Source organism: Aspergillus glaucus, assembly GCF_001890805.1.
Source record: "Aspergillus glaucus CBS 516.65 unplaced genomic scaffold ASPGLscaffold_24, whole genome shotgun sequence".
NCBI classification, from domain to species: domain Eukaryota; kingdom Fungi; phylum Ascomycota; class Eurotiomycetes; order Eurotiales; family Aspergillaceae; genus Aspergillus; species Aspergillus glaucus.
Window position 1 is genome coordinate 334,394 of NW_019170476.1, and position 22,242 is coordinate 356,635.

Sequence of the window (22,242 nt, forward strand, 5' to 3'; positions counted from 1 at the left end):
TGCGTTTTTCTGTCAGCCAAGCAGAGAGAAACTCGTTATGGGCCCCAATATCCCGGACAGCACTCTTTTCAGCCGCCTATTCGCCCACTTTGACCAGGTCCTTCTATGACGGGATGTGTCCAAACATCTTGTTAGTTTCTCAAGCTTCCTTGTGAGACTTATGGCAACTATCTCAGAGTTTGAAGCTGCTGAGAATTTGTAAGCTTTACCCTTATGAAAGGTTTACCCTTATGAATGTTAGAAAGTAATTGCTGACATTGAACAAGTTCCTTCTTCCCGGACGCGAGGATACGCTTCACTATTCCAATTTTGTTAGCACGTGGGATACTCCGGACCCATGGTGTTTATGTGAGGTTCTGTGAAGGTCGAGCTATAAGTATCCCACTCATAATCTTCCCAGTCAGTTCCTTTCTTTTGACTTACACTCCGCTATCTTCCTATACTAACTGCTACATATCTAGGTTACCACATTACCAAAAACCGATGACAGAGAGACCCTAGCTCGCTATGAAGTTCCGCAGGCCCTGCTGCAAGCTATCCTCGCTTACAGCCATAACCAACAACTCGACCAATATACTGGATTTGTGATCACCGTGGACCGGACTGTTCTTCGTATCGGTAGGATAGTAGCATCTCGGCATTACTTGAGAAGCCTCTGCTCGCGCCGACCCATAAAGGAAGATCTGCTATACTACCGCTCGAAACCATTCGAGCTTTTGGAGCGTAAGGATCGTCGGGAATTGTTGAGATTTTTGTTTGGTGTTTTACAATTCGTAGCTAAAAGCGATGCATCGCGAATGGCGACAGATCAGGTTGCGATGTACTGAGATGAGCAAGATTGCTCGCTGGACATCACCAAGGGGTTTTCCCAGCAACCTATAGAAACCGGAATCAGTGAAAGAAGATGGAGCGAACTCTCGCCGGGGCGGCCAGACAAAAGCAGTTTCCACAGTGAATGACGAGCATGCGCAAAAAATCGTTACATGTGTCAGCATCGCAATTAGTTTATGAGGGAGTTACGGCCCTTACGGGTGGTCTATCTAGATCTTCCGGTGACACGCTTTTTCGACAAGGAGCACATACCTGGAATCTGGAACCTAGGTTTGAATCCAATCAGTTCTCAGCTAATCAAGAACGCAGACTTCAATCGGTTGTTCAGAGCAATCAGCGTTGACGTGCTGAGGCGCTTTTAAAGCCCCAATAGCCCAAATTTATCCGGAAACCCATTCCAGATCTTATTCGAAACATTGACCAGAGCTGTCAGTACTCGGAGCCTTGTTCTGCCTGACACAGTTCGGTACCAGGAAAGGGGAACTCCGGATAGCGATGATTACTATTCCTCAACCGAGGACCAGCAGGAACCAGTTTCCAGGGATTGTCTTGGGGCTCGCCTCTGGCATTCTCCTGACCAGCACACTGTCCCAGATCAACAACAACTATCAAATTGCTTGGTGCGTTGCAGACATCTAATATTTTAGATATCAGTAAGCTAACCATAATAGGAAGCCCGCAAATATCCACTCCATTGTGTATCTTGTCAATGACGAGGCTTCTGCGAGCACCGATGGTGGGATTGTTATACAAGATCAGGAAGCAACCGGGGGTCAACCCAACTCGGGAAGATCCCAGTGATCTCATGCGAAGTGTATTCCAATAGCTCGCTTTAAACGGGCATCAATAGCTTACATGTTTCTCTCAGGCAAACAGGCGCCACGCCGCGATAAACACTAGTCGACGGGAATCCAGCGGTATCCGTAAAGGCCCAGGAGGTTGGGGAAGTCCTGGGTCTATCTATGGAGTTTATGACGAGTGGCTGAAGAGATCAAGAGGCATGGTGTCTCACTATCCACGGCCGAGCTCATGGACCATCCGTACTCTTCACAACACGATACCTTCAGTACGTGAATGAGCCATTCATGTACAGCACAGTATTATTTCGCTCTGTGCCTTTCAATTCGAAGCAGGAGGACCGGGTTGAAGGCTCAAGGGCCATCATCATCGTCTCTGTAGAAGACCGGGCGACTACGGGCCCTCTATTAGAGATCGGGCCCTGGTGAAATACCACGCAGGGGTGATAACAAAGTATGCGGATATCCCATTGGAAGCTTATTTGCATCAAGCACAGTCTTTGCTTACAGATCAAAAGCTATTCACATACGGCACAGAGTTGTGGTTCTATCTGTTGATATTCAACAGCATGATTTATTGTGCAAGCATCCTGATCACTCAATGCAATTTATTCCAAGCCGAACTGACAAAGACGCCATTGACAATCCGAACCAGGAGAGACTAGCCATTTGGAATTGTGAAATATGGTCACGTTGACTCAAATCAGAATGGATAGAGAAACGACTCTCCTCTGCATCAGCGATAACTGGACAGCCGAGAATGGCAACTGGGTCCAGGAGTCCTGGGGCCTAACAGTTCATGGCACTGAGTTGAGAGTATTGTCAGTGTCAGCGTTCTACACGACACAGTCATTACCTTGAGTAAGTGAACGGCGCATCCATGTACCGAACCAAGTGACCGGTAGTGTTCCGCGCCGTGCTCTTCAACCTAAAGCACCAGGAGGGTCGAGTTGAAGGGTTGAAGCCATCATCTCCCTCCTGCGATATCAAGTCAGGAGAAGCCCAGATGGAAGCCTTGCAATTGACAATGGCCTTTTGTTTCTGTAAAGTATACCGGAGACGATTATCGTCTCGCCCACGACATGTCATAGTCAGAAATGGCAATCTGCTCATGATCTGGGAGGCAAGGGTATATTGGATTAGAGCACACAACTTCAACAAGTTGAATCGACCTCACCTACTCTGTCTTCTTTTGCTCTTTACATCAGTAATTTGGTTATTTTCCATTCGAAAATGAACGGCGTTGGCTGCCAAATACGTTAGGGTTGGAAGCTGAAATCATCTTGATGTTAACTGGGACAAACTATCCACTAATTGTCTGGGAAACTGCTGACTCCTCACTACCGGAAGACTCAGAACCATCAGGTATCTTCTTTCAGCGTTGCGATTTATCTACGCATCCCCGACTCCTTACTTGGCTTACTCGGTCGAATTCGCGCTGGCAATCTCGAAAGCCCCCCTAGCCCCTCATAACACAGATCAACATGTTCCAGGAGTAAACACTACGGGGTACTACCAGGCCCTCTGTCAACTTGAACGTACCAAAGAATACACAAACAGCAACCTAGTGGCATAACAAGCGCCAATAGGGAACAATCTTTCCCGTTTCGGAACCAAGAGGAGAAGTAATGGCCGTTGGTTCGACGCTCGTCTAAGATGTGTTAATGCAAAGCATTGTCGTAGTATCTCTTAACTATAAGTATAGAAATCACTATACGCCGATGAATTCATTTTATCCTATTCAAGCGCTGTCTATCTATCTGCCTGTGCACTACATAGTAAAAACAATCTATCGACTACTCCGTACCCTAGACCCCTCCCAGCGCACATCATCCCCTAAGCATCAATCAGCACCGACAACGCCCTCCTGACCAAACCACGGTAGTCCCTCAACCTCACGGATCACTCGGCTACCGGGACAAAATGTGCTAGGTACAGTATGTGGCCTCGATAGTGGAGAGGAACGTTTCCAAGGAGCGACGGGGGGGGGTTGATCTCGACGGTCCGTGTACATTATAGTCCTAGTACAATCTTTCATGCGCCAATTGTTGCTTTTTCCTCCGTAGCACTAGGAGAGGGCTATTGATGTACATAAAGTACATACATACCCCTATGCAACGGTTGGCATAGCGTGTGTATTTGTATTGGTATTGTCATATGTGGTCTATCCATGTAATCTATTACACACAAAAACCGAAGATCCAATCAATCTGTCTTCCACACAAAAACCCATCCATTCCGTACCACGGAACACCATCCAACGACTTACGACTGAATTCTATTTAAAACCTGTTTTCCAGTTTCTCAGTGACCGCCAATTCCAACCAGCCAAACAATTCAAGATTTTTTGCGACGGTGGACTCCCGAGGGGGACTACTAAACTCGGGCCCTGGATTTGGATCTGCGGGATCCACCGGTTCATTATTGTAGGCTGGGATTGACTCGGTATTGGTGGTGCTGAGTTTGGGTCAGGGACTAGTGAGGGGACTATCGTACGCTAAGGGTTCTTTATGGGGTGCAGAGTACTATACTTTGTGGTGAGTTTTGAGTCTAGAAGAGTCTGGCTTGAGGATTTAGATTAAGCTGAAAGGGATGTAGAAAGAATAGAAAGAATTGTTTGTTTGTACTCCATGGCCGTGTATATACAAGTACTCCAACAAAAGGGTATCAAAGGAATGAATCATCCAACATAAAACCGCCCACCCAACACCAAAGAAAAAAGTAAAAGGAAACCCCCCCCCCAAAAGGAAAGCAACGTAATCATCTCACGTGTCCAAAAACCCATTCTCGAATCCGTCAAAGTTTAACCCGAGCGTGACCCATGGAATTCTTTTTGCCTTTTCCCATCACCGTAGCCGAAAGACAAAAACGAACCGAAAAGGAGCAGCAGCAGCTGTGGGAAAGGAGGGTGTGTCTGGGAAACTTTCGGCATTCCCAAGAATAGAGAAGGCGTTGTATGTGTATGTGTATGTGTATGTGTATGTGTATGTGTGTATGCGTGTCTCTATGCAGCAACACATAGACTCGTCAGATCGTAACGCGCGCATATATACAAAAATATATATGTATGCACAATGCAAGCAGGCAGATAACAGGCAAGGCAAATAGTCACGACGCCCGCCGCGAGCCGAGAATAGTATTGCTGAGGCGTTTCCACCGTGACGAGGACGGATTTGGGGGCGAAGATGTTGCCGATGTTGGCCCCGATGCTGATGACCCCGACGACGAACTTGACGGTGCGGATGTTGATGAGGAGAAGATGGTTGACGACGATGCGTAGGTTGGCATCTTGTCGACTAGACTGGCTTTGCTGGAGGAGAATGTGGAGGAGCGTGACCGGAAACCTATCGAAGCCTCATGGTGTGCTAGGACGTCTTCGAGACGGACGTCGAAGGAGGAGATGCGCCTGGGGGAGGCGCGGGGGTTGTCGTCTTCGGGGAAGATTTCAACGAATTTGGAGGACATTTTCTTGGTTTATTGAGAGTTCATTCAGTGTGTATGGATTGTTGTGTGTTGTGTCGAGAGTTGAGAATAGAGATGATGGAGAATAAAGATGAGGGATAATAAAAGGAAGTGTAGTCAGGCTGAGTCGAGGGCTGAAAAGGCTAAGGATGAGGATGAGGATGAGGGCGAGAATAAGAATAAGCAACGGCCCCAAGACCGACAGGGACAGGGTATATGTACGTCGAGGTACCCTGGATGTACGTACTCCCCAGAACTAGACAGAATAAGAATAGAACGGCGTTTGAGGGCTGCCCCATGGTTCCAGCGCCTATCCCTATTATTGTTTGGATTTCCCCGGTCGAACCATATTTTTCTTTTTCCCTTTTTCCTCTCAAAGCCATGATCGGCCGCCCCTCGTCCTCTACTATGTACATTGTACTACAAATATTGTAGAGTACTTGTACAGCGCAAGGGTTCCCCACACATATCTAGCGAAACATGAAAATCTCTTTCTGCACATGCACACTACCAACAAGAAATATGACGTCGGAGGGGCTGGCGGTCTATGCGCAACTATGTATAGGTACATCCCAAGACACAGCAGATCTATGGGGAACATATGGAAGGCTTATAGCGAAGGATGTCACTCTACACACATGGGCCATGACGTTAGATTGCAGGGCTGGAGATCTGTGATTGACTGGATTTTTGCATGAAGGAATGGTGGAGGGTTTACGTGGAGATAAAATACACTTAATAGATAGACGGATAGATAGACCCTGATAGCAGCCCTTCGAATTGTACTGTCAACAGTGGCAAGCTTACGACTCCGCTATTGAGTAATACAAGTAAATGTACTCTGTAGTGGGAATGGAAAGTCACCAGATGTGATCACTTTTGCCTTGAACGCCATTGCCAGGAATAGAACATGACAAACATAATAGTAAAAAAAACAAAAAAAAAAAAAAAAATCCCCCATGATGAGTTTATATGCACTACTTCAGCCCCAACTCCGTCATCTCAACACTGTCCGCCGACCCCATCCACAGGATATTGTTACACCTGCAGTCCATTAGTATACGCACACCCTAATCACCCATCTCTAGTAAAGGAAGCATACCGAATCAACACCAACCCCAGTGATCCTGTGTTCTTCCCGTCGATAAACTCCTCCGTATCCCGCAGCAGCACGTTCATGTACGAGTCGATGCTCTCCAGTGTGCCCTTGTATTCCGTCTGGCCCCATTTCAGGCGCACGATCATTTCCGTTCCGACCCTGTCATTCTCGTTAGTCTCTGTTCTGGTTCTTCGGCTGTGGTCGCGTTCGCGTCCGTGACGGGGAGAAAAGAAAGTCGGCGTACCTAGCCTGCAAAAACGGCCGCGGGTTGACGGGTTGAAACTGCGTATCATTAGCTTCTATTTTCCATATCGCATAGATATATAAATCAAAGAAAAGGTGGACTAACACTCATCCTGACGGTGAAGATCTGTTATCCTGTCTCGTCCGACCACCGCGTGTGCAAATCGTATCGTATAGACAATTCAACCACAGTATCGCTAGACAAAATCCTCCTCGGTCGGAATCGAAAATCGGTCGCCGGTCGCGTGCTCGTTGGAAGGAGTGGTGAGGGTGGTTGGTATCTGTTGCTGGCTGTTGGTGCAGTCAAGAGCTGCGAAAGATGCTGCTCGAGGTAGTTGGCCAATCACGGGGCAGAATTTTACACCGCCTTGGAGCTGTAGGATGGGTGTAGGGGTGTTACTCTGGTGTTTTTTTTTTTTTTTTTCTTTCTATTTCTTAGGTTCTTCTATTGTTTATTTCATAGCTATTGCTCTCATGCGTGGCTCTAACATAGTTGAGCGTCGTGTCAATTTCTCGTGGGTAGTCATACAAGCCATCACTCTCAACCCGACTAGAAGTACACAGCCAGACTCCAACTCCATAAATGCTCCCGTTTTATTCCTCATGACAGTTATACTTTCACAATGTCCCAATTAATCTCCTTAACAGAAACCTCATCCCCCGCCTTCTCATCATAATCATACCACTCATCCAACAGATCAATCCCGGTAAACGGCGTCGACGACTCGGCTCCTTTGGCTTCCCATTCGCCCTGTATGCATGTGAGCTTCCACGTATTCCAAATATCCCGCTATCCTTGTTGCTCTTGGAAGATATGACAGGGGGAGAGACGCGGGGACGTACATCCGGCTTAAACTCGATAAATTCCAATCCCCGACAGTCGAGATCGATGATCTTTTGACCTTTGCGCTTCTCGTCGGCTTCGTAGGCGTTCGGGCCGGTTGTCACGGTAGCAGAGTGAGTTTTCTAGATTGTCAGCTCGTTTTCCTCCCAAGGTGTTTTTTTAAGGACAAGAGGGGAGGTACCTGACACAGCTTGCATCTCCACACAAAGTTGGCTTCTCCGCGACTTCCGGGGATTTCATGCTGTTCCTGTACCAACTTGTCAGTATCTTTCTCTGCTCCAAGGATTAATGGCGACGTGGGAGGTAGATGTAGACGTACAAACCGCGTAAAACTGATCCAGTTCGGATGCACCTCTCGACATGACGTACATTGTACCTTGAACGTGTAGAAATAAGGGTCGTCCTCTGTGTCCTGAGGACGGAGTTGGTTGACTCTATGGCATGTTAGCCTCCTCTTTGCACCGCAAAAAAAAAAAAAGGTGGACGAATTGGTGCGGGGAGAAGATCCAGCATGAACAGCTCAATAAACTCCCACTGTGGAGTACGAGGACCTTGAGAATAAATAGAAACAGAAGAGAAAGCCAATTACTTACCCTGAGAGCTCTGCAGAAAGTACAAGTGATAGCATCGTGTTGGCTGTGTATTATCGGTCTGATGTACAAGTTCAAGTTCGATGCGGGGTGGTGATGTAGTCGCTCTCGTCCACGTGAAGGTACGGGTTTATTCCTGAGGCATGAAGCAGCTACTACTACTGAAACAACTACAATCAAATACGAACAAAGTCTCTGTACTAATAATATGCTATTCATGTACGAGGTATATACAACGCCAATCATGCCAAGGCTATACGCCTGAAAAAAGAAAAATACATCACATCAGACAAACGGAGACAAACGGAGCTCAGCCCCTAGATTACAAAAAAGCAAGGAAATCGCATAATCACTCATAGCCTCTATAGCCGGCTCTGCTGCTGATCCTGGCCCAATGGCTTAGACGAGAATGCACCAAAGTAAGCGTTCAGTGCATCGACAGTGCCACTGCCCTCAACCAGTTGCACAACACAGGCAACGTGGCTGTCAGGACGAGTGACGACAACACCGCCCTTCTCAGGATCGAAGCCGAGCTTCTCGTGGGCGGCGTACTTAGCCTGAGGAACGCGGATGTCGGGAATGTCATCGGCGTAGAGGTGGTGGTGGTAATCCCGGAGGATCTGCGGAATAGAGTTCACGTCGACTTGGTTCTTCTGCGCAGCGTAGACCACGTTCAGAGTAAAGTTCGTCGAGTGCGGGAAGTGACGCTCGAAGAAAGACACGTCCTTGATGTCCGGCCTCCGGTAGGCGGAGAGGAACGACCGGTCCTTCTCCAGGTTGGCAGCGAAGTCTGCAATCGCCTGCTTGGTCTTGTCCTGGAGACCAGCGAAGACGAAGATCCGGAAGGCTCCGTTGGCGGGAACCTCTTGCTCCAAGGCGACGAAGTTGGCGTCTGCCAGGCGGGTAACGGTCGACGGAGTGAATGCGCGACCAGGGGTCAACCGCACGCCAGGGTAGTTGAACAGAGGAGACTGAGCGGGGTGGCTGGCATCCCAGTTGAAAACGTTGGGCTTGTAGGCGACACCATACCCACTGGTGAACTCGCACGACGACTTGAAGGTCTTGACGAATTCGTCTTCCTCACCGCCAGCCTTGACGGAGGTGTGGCTGGCCTCACCAACCTCACCGGCAGTAGGACGGCGCTTGGAGAACAAGGCAGCATACCTGGCGTCGAAGTCCAACAGCATCTCGGCAATGTCTTTGCGTTCGCTTTCGTAGGTACTCAGAATCGAGCGGTTGGCGAATCCCGACTCCACGGCGTGGATCTTCCAAGCCATGTTCAGTGCGTCGTGGAAGGCAGTGTTCATACCCTGACCAGCTTTGGGCTTTACGGGGTTAGCATGCTATTCTGGAGACGGGGGATAATAGTGAGACATACGCTGTGGGTGTGGCAGGCATCACCACCCATGAAGACACGCTCATCCAAGGTGTACTTCTCGGAGATACCCTGACCGATCGGGTAGACCGAGTACCATTCGACACGGTCCCATTCCACCCAGTATGGCTTGAGAATCTTTTTTGCGGTAGCCTGGACTTCCTCGGCGGATGCCGTCTTCCGGGGGTGCCAGTCGGGGTCTGTCGACGAGGCGATCTGAACGTAGAGACGGACCATGTTGTCTTCACGGGGGATAACCATGATAGACCCGGCATCGGAGTGGATTGTACATTTTGTCTAATACAGTCAGTTATGTCCTCTCACAAGGACTGAAGAAACGACTCACCTCAATGTCGGGGAAGTTGGTGCGCACAACACCGTCCATCACACCCCAGACGTACGAAATGGGGTCCTTGTGGTGGATCTTGATTCCAAGCTGCTCCCGAACAAAACTGCGAGCACCCTCACCACTGAAGAGGTACTTGGTACGGATGTTCTGGATCACGTTGGTGTCCAGTGACTTGAGCTGCACCTCAACGGGGTAGGTCTCGTCGGCACCATCGTTCTTGAAACCGAAGATCGTCCAAGGCCGCTCGACGGTGGTTCCAGCCTTCTCAATCTCCCCCAAGAAAGCACGCTCGATCTTGCCCTGGTGGACAAGAGCCGTGAAGGGGTAGCGGGTGTCGATGAAACGAGGGCAACTGGGCCAGCTGCCGGTGCGGTTGATACCCTGCTCATTGGGCAAAGGATCCCAGAAAGCGACATCGTAGACCTTGGCGGGGTTGTAGGCCATAATCTTGCGCTTGATGCCCAAGTTGCGAAGGATTTCGACCGACCGGGGCTGAATACCGTCGGCGCGACCAGTAGCCGTCGGCACGGGGCGGTTGTCGATGTGCTTAACCTTGTATCCCCATCGCGACATGCAAAGCGACAGCAGGATACCCACGGGGCCAGCGCCCACGATCACGATATCATACTTTTCCTGGGTTTCGGTCATGGTTGGAGTGGTACGATTCGCAGCAATCGTATGATATACTCGGTGTATCCGGGATATAGGAACTGTGGGGAAGTAGATCAATCAGGAGCCAAGAAAAAATCAAAAGAGAAAATTTGATAGAATAGTAGCTTTCCTCCCAGCTATATGACACACAAAATCCAGGAAAAAACTGATAGTAAGAGTAGAAGGACATCATCTCAGGACGTTGGGCTGAGGACTGATATATAGACAAAGGCTCTGGGGAGAAGCGGGCCTGGCAGTGGATGACGGAGAGCCACACCGGCATTCGCAGTCGGCTGGAGACATAACGAAGAACATGCTTTCTTTCCAACTACGACGCTGTGGTTCGTCGGTCAGCATGAATCCACAGAGGCTCTTGTTGGAGTCCAGCGAAGCTCGGAACAGCGCCACGGGGAACATTTGTGCGGGGAGGAGGAATGCCGGCGTCGCTTCCGGCGCTGCGCGGTTAAGGGTGTCGGCAAGTGGAGTGGCACGTGACCGGTACACCGGCGCGCGGCAGAAACGCTGGCAGAATGCGTCTGGGAGAGCCCGATATGACATCCGATGCTATTGTTTGCTGGAATAGAATTAAGCGTCGATCGTTGGATCCCGCACGGATGGTCTGTACGGTGATTGTGCTGGGGTCGGTGCCTGAGGCAGGTATGTATATACTCCGTACACATGAACTATGGAGACTCCATCGAGGATAATACATCCGATTACGGAGTATCGAATACTATGTAGAATTCTGGTAACTGATGAGAGATATTCATGCTCAACTCATCAGATAATAGACTATTGTTGCCTGTTTAGGCACGAGGACGTGTAGGGCTACGTAAGTGATCGAGACGGCAGACTACGCGAGATACTAGAATGATGAAGAAACAAGAAGTAGAAAAGATCATAGACAATAGACAATAAATTCTCAATAAACAGATTGCTATTGTTCGAGTTCTCAATAAGAGCTACCTATTGTTGAGTCTGATATTCACTGTCAATCCGGGGTAACGCTATTGTCGCCGAATCAAGGCATCCTCATGACCAGGCCGCCATTGAGCTCTCAATGGCCTGAATAGAGATATTGTCTTCTGACGCAATAGACAATAGGCAGCTTCTAGTATATAAGAATCTTTAGTCCTCATCGCATCATCCTCGTCAAGTCCCATCAACTCTCAGTACTCTGAATCTCACCTCTTCGCCCAATATGGAGTCTCTCAGAAATCGTATCCCTTCCATGAAGCCTAACTTCGAACGGATTCGTCCTGCTTCATCTGTATCATCCGTTTTTTCCTTGTCGACCATATCGACCATGTCGACCATGTCCAGTCAAAGAGACAGCTATGAGGGATCCCTTAGGCTCAACAGAGAGTAAGTCTCGCCGGTCCGTGCAAGCTGCAATGCATATCCGTTAACTCTTAATAGAAGCGCTAGACTCATGTATGAAGACATCGCCAAGCTCAATCCCTTCTATGAAGTGTATGAGAACTTCTGGAATGCAGATTCCGAAGAATCGTCTCTGACATTCTCTTCGCGCGGTTCAAGTGATTCAGCAAGGTCACCTTCTCTGGCATCGATCACCTCGAGTCAAGATTCCTTCCGCCCTCTCGAAATATCCTCTTCTCCTTCAATCCGTCACTTTCGATCACACCTCGACCTCGATGAGACGAAGAAGATTCAGGTCTTCCTCCACGAGGGAAGCGAGCATCAACCGACGTACGCGGAGTACGACGGACAGAGAAGCCAATTTGCCGCCTTGGATTATGCTGACAATGATAAGCGGCCGCTGTCACCCATCGAAGAGCCAGAGGACGACTCCGATTCCGACGAGCTCGAGCCGGATCTCCGCCCAAAAGTCCATCCATCGAAGTACCCCCACAAGAAACTCTTCGGGCAAGATGGTTGGCTCGGATGTTCGACAGATGTGCACGCGCTGCCATTAGAGAAGCGGACTTCCATGGTGTTCAAGGGCATCGGTAATAAAATCAAGAAGCAAGTAGGCGAAATCGTAAGTTTTCCTTCGATCCTTGGAACTTCCTGGATTTCGCTAACCACAAATGCAGGCCGACGACATGGCAAAAGCCTACCCAAACCGTTTCAGTTCTGCAGCTCTCCGCCGTTCAAAATCGTCTCTGAACCTGGCTGCCCGCGTCTCCTTGGATCCTGCAACACAGTCCAAACTGTACTCCGACCTGGAGGTCATGATTTGTCTCAGCGCCAACGACTTCCTAGTCCAACAACACGGCGAAGGCCGTCTCTCGGCCGAGTCGATCAAGAAGATCAACAGCTTCTGGGGATCCAAAAACCGGCCGCAAGTTGTGGAGTTCCACTTTGACCAGGCAACTCAACGTCGACTAATTAACGACAACCTTCGAACTCTGCAGTTCAACGGGGAATGCTCAACGAATCCCATTCGCCTCGTCACAAATATGAACAACTGGAAAGCCCTCGCCAATGACATGAGCGTCCGCACTTTTTGCGTTCCCGACAGCGTCATTCGGAAACATTTGCACGACATCCATGAGATTCTCGATATGCTCGATGCTCCACGCGAGACTTTCCTGGACTTTGAAGAGCTCCAGGTGCGCACATTATCGTTGATGAAGGACCAGAGCTATCGGTCAGGCTCTGATAATAGCACTCTATCGGGCTCCAGAACCTCCAAGACGTCCTCCAGTATCAGATGCTCGGAGGACAGCCGGAGGATGTACCGGACTAAATGTTAGTCGCGGGGCCAGTGTGGGTTTTGGTGGATAACGGGAAGATTCCTCAGGAAAATTGGCAATCATCTTGGTCGATTAGCGTGTTTTCTCTGCTTTTCTTCCGTTTCTTTTTTTCTGTTTCTGTGTTGGTCGTCAAGCGCTTGTTAGTTGTCAGCACTCGGCTCGTTAGCCATGATACCCTTTGTTTTCAAAAATTTGATGTTTTAGTTTGACCAAGGCCATTTAGCGATAGTTATTGAATATTCATCTCCTTCTTATGTGAACATTCCCATATCTCCAATAATAGACTGCATACGCGTATAAGTGTTGTGCTTTTTCTCTTCAGCTGGCACGTGGGCCGACGTCATAGGCTCCTGCGCGGATCACGAGAAAATCGGCCGAACTTCCTGGTGATGCCTGTTGTTGATTTGTGACACTGCAAAACCTCTTCTGTGAGGGTGTCAAGATATGGCTTCGCATATTCTGTGGCTTTGGACATGATAAACTTGTCCCTTTTCTGACCGTGCTCGTGGAATTTCCGATAATGCTCGCTCTCCCTTTCTGCCACGACAACGCCGGGGACTTTTCGCTGGCAGCCATTGCACACCACTAATCAACACGTTTCTAATTATATAGGCTTTGTCTCTAGCTCCTGATCGCATACTAGTACGCAGTCATGGCTGGTCCTATCCATACCTACAACTCCACATGCTTCTTAGCCGATGACGATCCCGATCTTTCGACCTGGTACAGCTCGCCAACACCTCCCAAAGCGCGTCCGCAATTTTTCTACACCTCCTCCCTGCCTATCGATGATCCCTCGAGCTCGCTTCCACCTCCACAAAGTGCGGTGAATGAAAGAGCGCCGCCTCAGCCGTTTTCCGCCAAAGATCATATCGCGTTGGAAGATGCTTGGGGAACATTGCGAAAAACTGTTGGGAAGAGGGCAGCCTCGAAGGTCGGGATTCAAGAAGGGGCTTCAACGAGGAACTCCGTGATATCGGTGCCGGGCTTAGAGGCGGGTCGATCAAGGCAAGCTAGGAGTCGGGACGGTGCGAGTCCGTTTGAGAGTCAGCAGAACTCGCCAAATGTTTCCGGATCGGCTCTGGAAGCATATAATGCCAAGGTCAGGGCCAATTACAGAGCTAGTGGTGCGGATCTTGCTCCTCGGAGCTCCTGGGAGGGATCGCGTGTTCCATCGGGGCAGGGCTATGAGGCAGGCGATGGTGCTGGGAGCGCTTCAATCGGTATTCGAAAGAGAGAAAGGCCGTCCTTTAGCAACAACTTTAAGCCCACAAAATGCAGGACCAGCTCATCGGCCCACGATGAGGCAGCTCTGGACGAAGGAGACACCGGGAGTGGACGTACAACACCGAGAGACGTAAGCATCAGCGGTTCTCCGTTCATCAGGGCTCCTCTTGTGCCGCCTAGCCCACTCGGGCGCTCGCTTGAATCGGGCTCTGGAAGCCAGGAGCTGCATACGCATACTGCGCCTCGTAGTCGAGATGCGAATACCTCCGGTCTGAGACCCAGCCTCCATCAAGAGGATCCTTTGGATGACGCACAAACCGAGACTGGAGAGCAGCATGGGAATGAAGATATGAAGACGAAGATTCCTGTTGGCATCTCTCGACTTCACTTGGTCGAACTACCAAATCTGAAGGTCTTTTTGCTAATCTCTATCTCACTAATGCATGTCGCTGACCGTTAATAGATGAAACCGATATACTGGAGTCCTCTCCATGACATATCAAACGTCCTCCGTGCCACCTGGTTTTACAAAAACACCATGCTCCCTGTGGAAACGGAACTGGCGAACAAGCTTGAGGATGGATACGTATACTTGAAGCCCTGGACCGACACTTGGCAAGATGAACTCAATAGTTGCGTGGAAAACGGTGCAGACGCCGAAATGAAAATTGTGCACAAGCTGTGGCCGAAAGAAGATCCCAAAACTCCCAGCAGACCCGCGACATCCCAAGACCCAAAAGCAACTGGTTCAGAGACAAACCTTGCCGAAGGTACCCTAGACTCAGGGCTCAATCTACTCGCTATGGACGACAATCGAGCTGCAGGCGGATCGACTGCACTTTTGGAAGCCGTCAAGCCGCACATCAACTCTAGCGTCATCTACGTCGATGGAAAAAATGGCCAAATTCTCCGACCTAGTCTGCTTCCGTCAGCATCCAGGGGGAGACGCCCACTCAGTGCAATCCGCAAAGGACGACAAATCGGTATACCGGTAGTTCGTGGATTTAGCCGGCGGAAATGGGATCAATTGCATCCAATCAAGCCTAACCCTGTAGACGTGAGAAATTATCTCAGGAGCGCCCAATCCCGGAATATGCCCGCTGCAGGTGGTCAACCAATCTGCTACGCCTGTGCGATGGAAGAATCACGGCCAACGCCGACTGATCTGATATTGGTAATACACGGTATAGGACAGAAGCTGTCGGAACGCATGGAAAGCTTTCATTTCACACATGCAATAAATAACCTTCGAAGAAACATCAACATGGAACTCAATAGTGAGCCGGTCTGGCCACATGTCCGGCAAGACCATGGAGGCATCATGGCCCTTCCGGTCAACTGGCGGTCCACCCTATCTCTTGAGGATGCGACACTCGAAGCCCAAGCGGTCAATGACCCGGCTGCCAATCATTTTACCTTGAATGATATTACACCCGAGACTATACCTGCCGTCAGGTCTCTAATCAGTGATGTCATGCTCGATATTCCCTACTATCTCTCGCATCACAAGCCGAAGATGATCCAGGCAGTTGCTAAAGAAGCGAACCGCGTATATCGCCTCTGGTGTATAAACAACCCTGGGTTCCAGCAACATGGACGTGTGCATTTGATCGCACACTCGCTTGGAAGTGCCATGGCATTGGACGTCCTCAGTCACCAACCAACTCAGATACCCCATTTTGATTTCTCGACGACAAGCATTCACACTGACATTTTTGAGTTCGATACCAAAAACCTGTTTGTCTGTGGTAGTCCTGCTGGGTTCTTTTTGCTTCTGAATAAGGGTACGTGAGACCCCTTCTGTCAACGCATAATCGAGACTAACGAAGTGTATAGCAAACCTCCTTCCTCGACGAGGCAGAGATAAACCCGGCTGTGAAGGCGACGACCGACTTAACGGTGTTGCCGGAGAGGCGGATACATATGGGTGTCTGGCGGTGGACAATCTCTATAACATCATGCATACTACTGACCGTAAGCCGTCCTTCCCTTTACTTTACTTGGGACATACATTAACACAGAATAGCAATCGCATACCGCGTCAACGCCACCGTCGACAAGGATCTCGCCAACTCCCTCAAAATCGCCTCCATCCCCAACGCCTCCGCCTCCTTCTGGCAATCCTTCAGCAGCGTCTTCCGCTGGTCCTCCGCCCCCTCTTTGGCCCCAACAACAGCCACAGCCCCAACTCGCCCCGCTGCCGTCACAAAACTCCCCTCCAACGTCGAACTTGAAACACATGACTTCACCCGCGAGGAAATCGCCGAGAAGCGCATGCTCCTTCTCAATGACAACGGACAGATCGATTATTTCCTTTCTGGGGGCGGGGGGCCGTTGAATATTCAGTATTTGAATATGCTCAGTGCGCATAGTAGTTACTGGACGTTGACTGATTTTGTGCGGTTTATTGTTATTGAGATTGCGCGGGTGCAGGGGAGGAATGGGACGCTGGCGGGCTTTAGGGCGCAGAAGAGGAAGGAGTGGAAAGTTCATAAGGGTTGATTTGTTCTTGAGTTATTTTGGCTGCTTGGGACTAGAGACGGGCATTGGCATTATATACGGGTTTTCTTTGGATCGGGTTGATTTAGAATAGCATTTTCGACTAATATCTTCTTTCACACTTCATGAATGACATCTTTCATCCCAAATTCATACAAATACTACAATACATCACTCCCCAGCAATGACATTCCCCAACATCAACGCCTGCACCAACCTCCCCTTCTCAGCCTTCCCACTTCCTGGCTGCAACACCACAAGCGCATTCGCACTAGCCATACTCCCAACCCTCGAACTGCGCTGTCCAACACCTTCCAAGCCTGTACTCGAAGCGTATAATCTCCCATCCGTCCGCGAGGCCGTAACAATGGCACGATGGTAATCTGTGCGTTTGGAGTCAAGCGGGAATGGATGCGCCAGGGCGACCGATACAAGCGGCAGGCCTAGCGTACCAGGTAGAGAAAGAGATGCACATCGTTCGCCCAATCCCATTAACTTGTGCAGAGATGGGAGGACGAAGAGGTTTAGCGTGACGAGTGCTGAGGCGGGGTTACCAGGGAGCGAGAATATGAGTTTTGACTGACGTTCTGATTGTGATGATGTTGTTGTTGTTGAAGGTTTGAAAGGTATGGTAGCGAAAGTAGTCGGTTTGCCTGGTTTCATGGAAACACGTCCGAAATGGATAGTTCCGCCTAGGGAGCGCTCGATGGTGGGTTTGAGGAGGTCCAATTCGCCCATCGATACGCCGCCGGTGGTGACGATTACGTCGATGTTGGATGAGTCAGTTTGTCCGACTCCTCTTAGTGCATCGCGGAGGGATTGCTCGAGTTCGCCTGCGGTGTCGCGGACGATTCCCAGGTCGACTGTTGGGAAGCCCCAGGACGCCAGACAGGATAGGAGAGAGGGGCGGTTGGAATCGCGGATCTGGCTGCCTTGGAGAGTAACAGGGGCGTTGTGCTCGACGAGTTCGTCGCCGGTGCTCAGGACACCGATGCAGGGCTTCTTGAAGACCTTGACGGTTTTGGTTCCTGTTGCGGCTAGGAGGCCGAGCTCGCCGCCGATGGATGTGATTTGGTCGCCTTTTTGAAGGATTCGAGATCCTAGTGCGACATCGCTGCCTGGTTCGCGGACGTTCTCTTTTGGTTTGATGTCTCCGGTTAGGATTTCGACGGTTGCTTCTTCGTTTCCGTCTGGAGTTGTTGATTCGAGGACCGTGTCTTCAACCATGACTACCGCATTGGCGTTGGCTGGGAGAGGTGCTCCGGTTGTGATTCTGGCAATGGTTCCGGATTCGAGAGGCGATAGAACTCCACCTGCGTTGGCATACGTGACAGAAGCCACGGGGAATACTCCTTTTGTGCTTGGGCCGGATGTAGGCGACTCCGGAGCGATGACTGCGTAGCCATCGACAATGCTAGCTCGATATGCTGGAACGGCCTCTCTGGAGTAGACATCTTCAGCCACCACGGAACCGACGAGCGCAGTCGTCACGGGTACTTCAACCACTTCGGGTCCAGGGGTATGTTCGCTGATTAACTTAAGTGCTTCGTCCACAGAGAGCATTGGGTACGGTGATGAACGGTGCCGCCGGCTTGGTGCTCCATTGAGATCGTTGGATTGTGGTCGCTCTGAGGGCGATGTATGCGGTTTTGGAATTGCGTGGCCGTGGCCGTGGTCATGGTGATGATGGTGATGATGATGGTCGTGAGAGTGGGAATGGCCCTGCCCTCCAGAAGATACGCCTGCATCGGCTTCAAGCTTCTTAACGCCACCCGCATGGATAGCTCTGGAGTTTGCTCCAGCTGCTTGGATACACGCATGCGGCAGAAGCTTAATGATTGCTTCGAGATTCTCTTTGGCTCCTTTTGGCGATCCTGGTAGTGTGATGATCAACGATTTGTCGCGAACACCTGCCACTGGTCGAGACATCATGGCAACTGCAGCTTGTTAGTTTAGCAAGAACATTGCGGGAGGTTCGCACGTACAAGGCGTAACCTGCAAAGACGCCGCAATCATGCCGTGTCTGTATTAATCAGTCATTATACCGTTATTGAAGTGATAGGGTCTCTTGACCCACACAAGACCCGGCGCATGGCGATGGATGAGAGGTGATACGGCCTGGTCCAGTTAGCACATGAAAGCCATATATAGATGTACCAACCAACCTCGGGCGTATTATCCTTAGCTGCAAACCCTGTTCCGCCGCTGACAAGAATCAAATTAAACCAGTTCGGTCCATCTGTCCAATCGCAAATGGTTCGCTGGATATCAAGCACACTGTCCGGTACAATCTTGGTGACGGGCGACTCCCAGGCACCCGGCCCTGCTGCGGCAAATGATGTCGAGAGAGCATCCACTGTTTTATCAGATGCTGGATTCTGAGATGCGGTATCTGATACGATCAGAATCGCTGGCTTAGGCTTTGTTTCTGCCATTGTGTTGTGGTTGTCGCAAATGGGACTTTGGTAGACGCGGGGAAAAGTGAGGGAGAGATAAGGAATGGCGGCGGTGGTTGATATCAGTCCCATCATTCTATATCCACAGTACAGAGAACTACAAGCATTACAAGCCATGACAGAACAATAAACCTGATCCAAGTAGCATTACCCATATTCCCAGTGTTCGTTACTGTACACCACTCAGATCTCATGCAAATCGCAGGTACCCAAAGCTCTACAACCCATACGCCTCGTGATGTATATAAAGCAAGAGAAAAAGAAACAAAACGAAATTCATACAGAATGTGTGCTGTTTTGCTCAATGCAGTGCGGTCTCTTGTAAAGATTGAACCGCTCATTGAGCACCGAAATCTGCCGCCTTCCCTGCCATCAACAGTCCAACAATCAACCCGAAGAGGCCGAGAACGGAACTGAAAATCTCGATAACAAGGATCTTGACGAACCTGTTCGCGTGAGTGCACTTGGTTAGCGTGCTCGCAAGACAGAAAACAGGAACGGAGTAGGGTAACGCACAAGCTTGCATCAGCGGCATCGGCCAAAGCCGCACCACTTCCATTGATACCAACGGAGATACCGCAAATCAGATTGCACATGCCGACAGTGATTCCTCCCCAGAACAGCGCATATCCAGTGTAGTAGTTGGTGCCAGAGAAGATCTCCTCGTCGGTGACGAGGTTGAGTTTCGACGAGAAGACAATCGCCATGATCACACCATAAATAGCCACGACTTCGCAGAAAATAATTGAGATCAGGTTCTTTGTCCGGATTCTGGGCGCCTTGACACCTCCGCCAACGATCGATGAGCCGGTTAGGAAGATACCCCTGTTCCAAACCGTCAACCATTATCATCTCCTCGAGAGCAAGACCCGGAAACGTACCATGCCGCGCCAACCACCGATAAACCTATACACATCCCAATACCAATGTTTGCCCAAGCGTATGGAGACACATCTTCGAGGAATTGGCCAATCTAGACGAGTTAGCAAGAGCGCGATGAGTGTTGGATAAATCGCATCGTACGTTAAATGATTCGCCATCCCCGGTAAACAGCATATCTATAAAACATATCGTTAGCTCACAAGGCCCATAAGCGAGAGATGCGATACTCACAGCCGCCTATCACGAGGAGTGACACGGTTGCTGCACCTGCTGGATAGGCGAGAACCATGGTGACGACCGGTCCGGTAATTCAATGGAATAAATCAATCCGCGCAGCGGCACCGCAAAGAAAAAGCAGAGTCCGTTAAGAAGTCGTGAAGAATGAAGCTGTATAGTCCTCTCGGCTCTCCTCTGTATATCGTCGTGTCAAGCAAGCTGGCCGTGGTCGCGGTCGGGCCGGAATTAATCCGTCGGGAAGGCGGCGAGAGCGGCGACGGGTTGATGTCGTTCGGACTGCTTACTTGGACTAAAGTAGAATTCCCCAGACCGAATTGATCCATGGCTCACTTTGTCCTCTATTCGTCGTCCATTTAAGAAGGCAGAAGTGATTTCTCCAACGTTTTTGCCTACAGCCTTCCTCGCTGGTCGGGAATCTCTTTTCAACTTATTCTCTAATTTATTTTATAATACCTGTTCCTCCAGCATATCTATTCTCGTTTTCGCTGTCTCCCCCGCCAGTCTCTATACAATCTACCCCTGATTCTCTGCGATTATCTACACCATGGCTTCCACCGGGGTAGGGACGTATTCGAACCCTTTGAAGAAGTTCAAGTATGTCTTTCGCGCGTCGCATATTTGTGTCATGAGTCAATGTGGTTGCTAATCGAGTTCTAGGTTGGTGTTTTTGGGTGAACAGAGTGGTATGAACGCCCCGAGTCAACCGATCGCTGTTACGGAGAATTTGTTTACATGTGGTTCTAACATGTTCTAACATGGTCGCGCAGTTGGAAAGACATCCTTGATCACAAGATTCATGTACGACTCGTTCGATAACACATACCAAGCGACCATCGGTATCGACTTTTTGTCAAAGGTACACCGCATCTCCGACCCCTGGCCGTGGCGACGACCCTTCGTCATTTGCCTCTCTTTAGCGCCTCTGGATATTTTGTGTAGCGAAAAATAAGCTGACTTGTTATGCGTGCAGACTATGTACCTTGAAGACAGAACCGTGCGTCTGCAACTTTGGGATACCGCCGGCCAGGAACGTTTCCGATCGTTGATTCCTTCATACATTCGAGACTCGAGCGTCGCCGTGGTTGTTTACGACATCTCTAACGCCAAGTCATTCCAGAACACACGGAAATGGATCGATGATGTACGCGGGGAACGTGGGAACGACGTGATTATTGTTTTGGTGGGCAACAAGACGGACCTTAACGACAAGCGGGAGGTTACAACAGCCCAAGGTGAAGAGGAGGCGAAGAGGAATGGATTGATGTTTATCGAGACCAGTGCAAAGGTTGGTCATAACGTGAAACAACTGTTCCGGCGGATAGCCCAAGCGCTCCCCGGAATGGAGGGCGAGGGCGCCAACCAAAACAACCAAAGTAAGTTCCTTTTCTTTCTTTTCTGTCGCCCAAGAGTACCCACCAACCTTTCACAGTGATCGATGTCAATATTACCCCCAAGGAGACCACGAGCAACGACGGATGCGCCTGCTGAACAACCCTCCCCCAAGTCGGCGTGTCATGACCATGACCATTTGCGACTATGATGTCCCAGGATTTTCAACGACAAGAATTGAGATCTCTATAATGCTCTACATTCTTTCTTCCCGTGTACATTTTGGCTTCCTCATCTCACACTTCCCGTGGATAGCGTGTGTCTAAATTTCAAGTCTTATTCATTGCTGTTGATGGCCCTTTTTTCTTATACTTTTCACGTGTCAGGATGGACGAACTGGGGCGTTTCTCTACAGATTTACTATGCTTACTGATGTTAGCGTCGGGCATTTCCTTGCTTCACCTTGCTCTTCGATTCGATTTCTTTTTTTTGGTTACAGGGGGTTTTGCTTCTGGAATTCTATGTTGATGACTTGCATGATGTAAGGATCTTGATGTCTAACACGATTTGGATCTTGATGTACAGAAGCGAGGAACATGCATCGTAAATACATCATTGTGCTGGGTGTTGCACTTGAGCATACAAGTAATC

General features: G+C 49.7%; 12 protein-coding genes across 12 annotated transcripts; 6 read left to right on the plus strand and 6 right to left on the minus strand.

The window, feature by feature from the left end:
• Window positions 1–64: 64 nt before the first annotated feature.
• On the plus strand, window positions 65–1,077 carry ASPGLDRAFT_873113 (uncharacterized protein). The gene is made up of 4 exons (XM_022550419.1): window positions 65–198; window positions 267–399; window positions 462–723; window positions 808–1,077. The coding sequence occupies exons 1-4, from the start codon at window positions 161–163 to the stop codon at window positions 825–827; spliced, it is 453 nt and encodes a 150-aa protein (XP_022397124.1). The 5' UTR covers window positions 65–160; the 3' UTR covers window positions 828–1,077.
• Window positions 918–1,227, plus strand: ASPGLDRAFT_873073 (uncharacterized protein). The gene has a single exon (XM_022550418.1). The coding sequence runs from the start codon at window positions 1,008–1,010 to the stop codon at window positions 1,191–1,193; it is 186 nt and encodes a 61-aa protein (XP_022397125.1). The 5' UTR covers window positions 918–1,007; the 3' UTR covers window positions 1,194–1,227.
• A 99-nt stretch (window positions 1,228–1,326) lies between these two features.
• Window positions 1,327–1,632, plus strand: ASPGLDRAFT_39117 (uncharacterized protein; the record flags this gene model as incomplete). Its single annotated transcript, XM_022545031.1, has 2 exons — window positions 1,327–1,451; window positions 1,503–1,632. The coding sequence occupies 2 exons, from the start codon at window positions 1,327–1,329 to the stop codon at window positions 1,630–1,632; spliced, it is 255 nt and encodes an 84-aa protein (XP_022397126.1).
• Window positions 1,633–4,736: 3,104 nt separating this feature from the next.
• On the minus strand, window positions 4,737–5,093 carry ASPGLDRAFT_39118 (uncharacterized protein; the record flags this gene model as incomplete). Its single annotated transcript, XM_022545032.1, has 1 exon — window positions 4,737–5,093. The coding sequence occupies one exon, from the start codon at window positions 5,091–5,093 to the stop codon at window positions 4,737–4,739; it is 357 nt and encodes a 118-aa protein (XP_022397127.1).
• Window positions 5,094–5,814: 721 nt separating this feature from the next.
• On the minus strand, window positions 5,815–6,828 carry ASPGLDRAFT_179227 (small nuclear ribonucleoprotein F). The gene is made up of 4 exons (XM_022542939.1): window positions 6,539–6,828; window positions 6,434–6,471; window positions 6,193–6,348; window positions 5,815–6,134 (listed from the first exon to the last, which is right to left on the minus strand). The coding sequence occupies exons 1-4, from the start codon at window positions 6,542–6,544 to the stop codon at window positions 6,068–6,070; spliced, it is 267 nt and encodes an 88-aa protein (XP_022397128.1). The 5' UTR covers window positions 6,545–6,828; the 3' UTR covers window positions 5,815–6,067.
• A 67-nt stretch (window positions 6,829–6,895) lies between these two features.
• On the minus strand, window positions 6,896–7,950 carry ASPGLDRAFT_51650 (CXXC motif containing zinc binding protein). The gene is made up of 5 exons (XM_022547576.1): window positions 7,870–7,950; window positions 7,596–7,710; window positions 7,458–7,523; window positions 7,276–7,398; window positions 6,896–7,183 (listed from the first exon to the last, which is right to left on the minus strand). Exons 1-5 carry the CDS (start codon window positions 7,902–7,904, stop codon window positions 7,043–7,045), a joined length of 480 nt encoding a protein of 159 aa, XP_022397129.1. The 5' UTR covers window positions 7,905–7,950; the 3' UTR covers window positions 6,896–7,042.
• A 107-nt stretch (window positions 7,951–8,057) lies between these two features.
• On the minus strand, window positions 8,058–10,723 carry ASPGLDRAFT_61127 (putative FAD monooxygenase). The gene is made up of 3 exons (XM_022548459.1): window positions 9,588–10,723; window positions 9,245–9,538; window positions 8,058–9,191 (listed from the first exon to the last, which is right to left on the minus strand). Exons 1-3 carry the CDS (start codon window positions 10,236–10,238, stop codon window positions 8,229–8,231), a joined length of 1,908 nt encoding a protein of 635 aa, XP_022397130.1. The 5' UTR covers window positions 10,239–10,723; the 3' UTR covers window positions 8,058–8,228.
• A 920-nt stretch (window positions 10,724–11,643) lies between these two features.
• ASPGLDRAFT_86641 (uncharacterized protein) lies at window positions 11,644–12,856 on the plus strand (the record flags this gene model as incomplete). Its single annotated transcript, XM_022550395.1, has 2 exons — window positions 11,644–12,243; window positions 12,299–12,856. Coding segments are annotated over 2 exons (1,158 nt in total), but the record flags the coding sequence as incomplete, so codon positions are not given.
• A 757-nt stretch (window positions 12,857–13,613) lies between these two features.
• ASPGLDRAFT_29114 (DDHD family phospholipase) lies at window positions 13,614–16,690 on the plus strand (the record flags this gene model as incomplete). The annotated part of the gene is made up of 4 exons (XM_022543823.1): window positions 13,614–14,600; window positions 14,652–15,972; window positions 16,025–16,162; window positions 16,215–16,690. The coding sequence occupies 4 exons, from the start codon at window positions 13,614–13,616 to the stop codon at window positions 16,688–16,690; spliced, it is 2,922 nt and encodes a 973-aa protein (XP_022397132.1).
• A 168-nt stretch (window positions 16,691–16,858) lies between these two features.
• On the minus strand, window positions 16,859–19,122 carry ASPGLDRAFT_134955 (uncharacterized protein; the record flags this gene model as incomplete). Its single annotated transcript, XM_022541333.1, has 4 exons — window positions 16,859–18,624; window positions 18,673–18,710; window positions 18,765–18,805; window positions 18,853–19,122. 4 exons carry the CDS (start codon window positions 19,120–19,122, stop codon window positions 16,859–16,861), a joined length of 2,115 nt encoding a protein of 704 aa, XP_022397133.1.
• A 150-nt stretch (window positions 19,123–19,272) lies between these two features.
• ASPGLDRAFT_51658 (H(+)-transporting V0 sector ATPase subunit c'') lies at window positions 19,273–20,432 on the minus strand. The gene is made up of 5 exons (XM_022547577.1): window positions 20,257–20,432; window positions 20,167–20,201; window positions 20,025–20,116; window positions 19,660–19,968; window positions 19,273–19,589 (listed from the first exon to the last, which is right to left on the minus strand). The coding sequence occupies exons 1-5, from the start codon at window positions 20,312–20,314 to the stop codon at window positions 19,481–19,483; spliced, it is 603 nt and encodes a 200-aa protein (XP_022397134.1). The 5' UTR covers window positions 20,315–20,432; the 3' UTR covers window positions 19,273–19,480.
• A 374-nt stretch (window positions 20,433–20,806) lies between these two features.
• ASPGLDRAFT_29116 (Rab family GTPase YPT6) lies at window positions 20,807–21,750 on the plus strand (the record flags this gene model as incomplete). The annotated part of the gene is made up of 5 exons (XM_022543824.1): window positions 20,807–20,856; window positions 20,920–20,945; window positions 21,030–21,118; window positions 21,233–21,635; window positions 21,692–21,750. 5 exons carry the CDS (start codon window positions 20,807–20,809, stop codon window positions 21,748–21,750), a joined length of 627 nt encoding a protein of 208 aa, XP_022397135.1.
• Window positions 21,751–22,242: the final 492 nt, after the last annotated feature.

What these genes read in the sequence shown, in the direction of transcription:
- ASPGLDRAFT_51658 (XM_022547577.1), bottom strand. Translation starts at nt 20,314, where the DNA reads ATGGTTCTCGCCTATCCAGCAGGTGCAGCAACCGTGTCACTCCTCGTG. An exon ending in TCGGTGGTTGGCGCGGCATG is followed by an intron (nt 19,969 to 20,024) that starts GTACGTTTCCGG and finishes GGTTTGGAACAG; the next exon opens with GGGTATCTTCCTAACCGGCT. An exon ending in GATGCCGCTGATGCAAGCTT is followed by an intron (nt 19,590 to 19,659) that starts GTGCGTTACCCT and finishes TCACGCGAACAG; the next exon opens with GTTCGTCAAGATCCTTGTTA.
- ASPGLDRAFT_51650 (XM_022547576.1), bottom strand. Translation starts at nt 7,904, where the DNA reads ATGCTATCACTTGTACTTTCTGCAGAGCTCTCAGG. An exon ending in CTTTCTGCAGAGCTCTCAGG is followed by an intron (nt 7,711 to 7,869) that starts GTAAGTAATTGG and finishes AACATGCCATAG; the next exon opens with AGTCAACCAACTCCGTCCTC. An exon ending in GGAGATGCAAGCTGTGTCAG is followed by an intron (nt 7,399 to 7,457) that starts GTACCTCCCCTC and finishes CTGACAATCTAG; the next exon opens with AAAACTCACTCTGCTACCGT.
- ASPGLDRAFT_873073 (XM_022550418.1), top strand. Translation starts at nt 1,008, where the DNA reads ATGAGGGAGTTACGGCCCTTACGGGTGGTCTATCTAGATCTTCCGGTG.
- ASPGLDRAFT_179227 (XM_022542939.1), bottom strand. An exon ending in CGGCCGTTTTTGCAGGCTAG is followed by an intron (nt 6,349 to 6,433) that starts GTACGCCGACTT and finishes CGAGAATGACAG; the next exon opens with GGTCGGAACGGAAATGATCG. An exon ending in CTGGGGTTGGTGTTGATTCG is followed by an intron (nt 6,135 to 6,192) that starts GTATGCTTCCTT and finishes AATGGACTGCAG; the next exon opens with GTGTAACAATATCCTGTGGA.
- ASPGLDRAFT_61127 (XM_022548459.1), bottom strand. Translation starts at nt 10,238, where the DNA reads ATGACCGAAACCCAGGAAAAGTATGATATCGTGATCGTGGGCGCTGGC. An exon ending in CCAACTTCCCCGACATTGAG is followed by an intron (nt 9,539 to 9,587) that starts GTGAGTCGTTTC and finishes TGACTGTATTAG; the next exon opens with ACAAAATGTACAATCCACTC. An exon ending in ATGCCTGCCACACCCACAGC is followed by an intron (nt 9,192 to 9,244) that starts GTATGTCTCACT and finishes AACCCCGTAAAG; the next exon opens with CCCAAAGCTGGTCAGGGTAT.
- ASPGLDRAFT_873113 (XM_022550419.1), top strand. Translation starts at nt 161, where the DNA reads ATGGCAACTATCTCAGAGTTTGAAGCTGCTGAGAATTT. An exon ending in TTTGAAGCTGCTGAGAATTT is followed by an intron (nt 199 to 266) that starts GTAAGCTTTACC and finishes ACATTGAACAAG; the next exon opens with TTCCTTCTTCCCGGACGCGA. An exon ending in TCCCACTCATAATCTTCCCA is followed by an intron (nt 400 to 461) that starts GTCAGTTCCTTT and finishes CTACATATCTAG; the next exon opens with GTTACCACATTACCAAAAAC.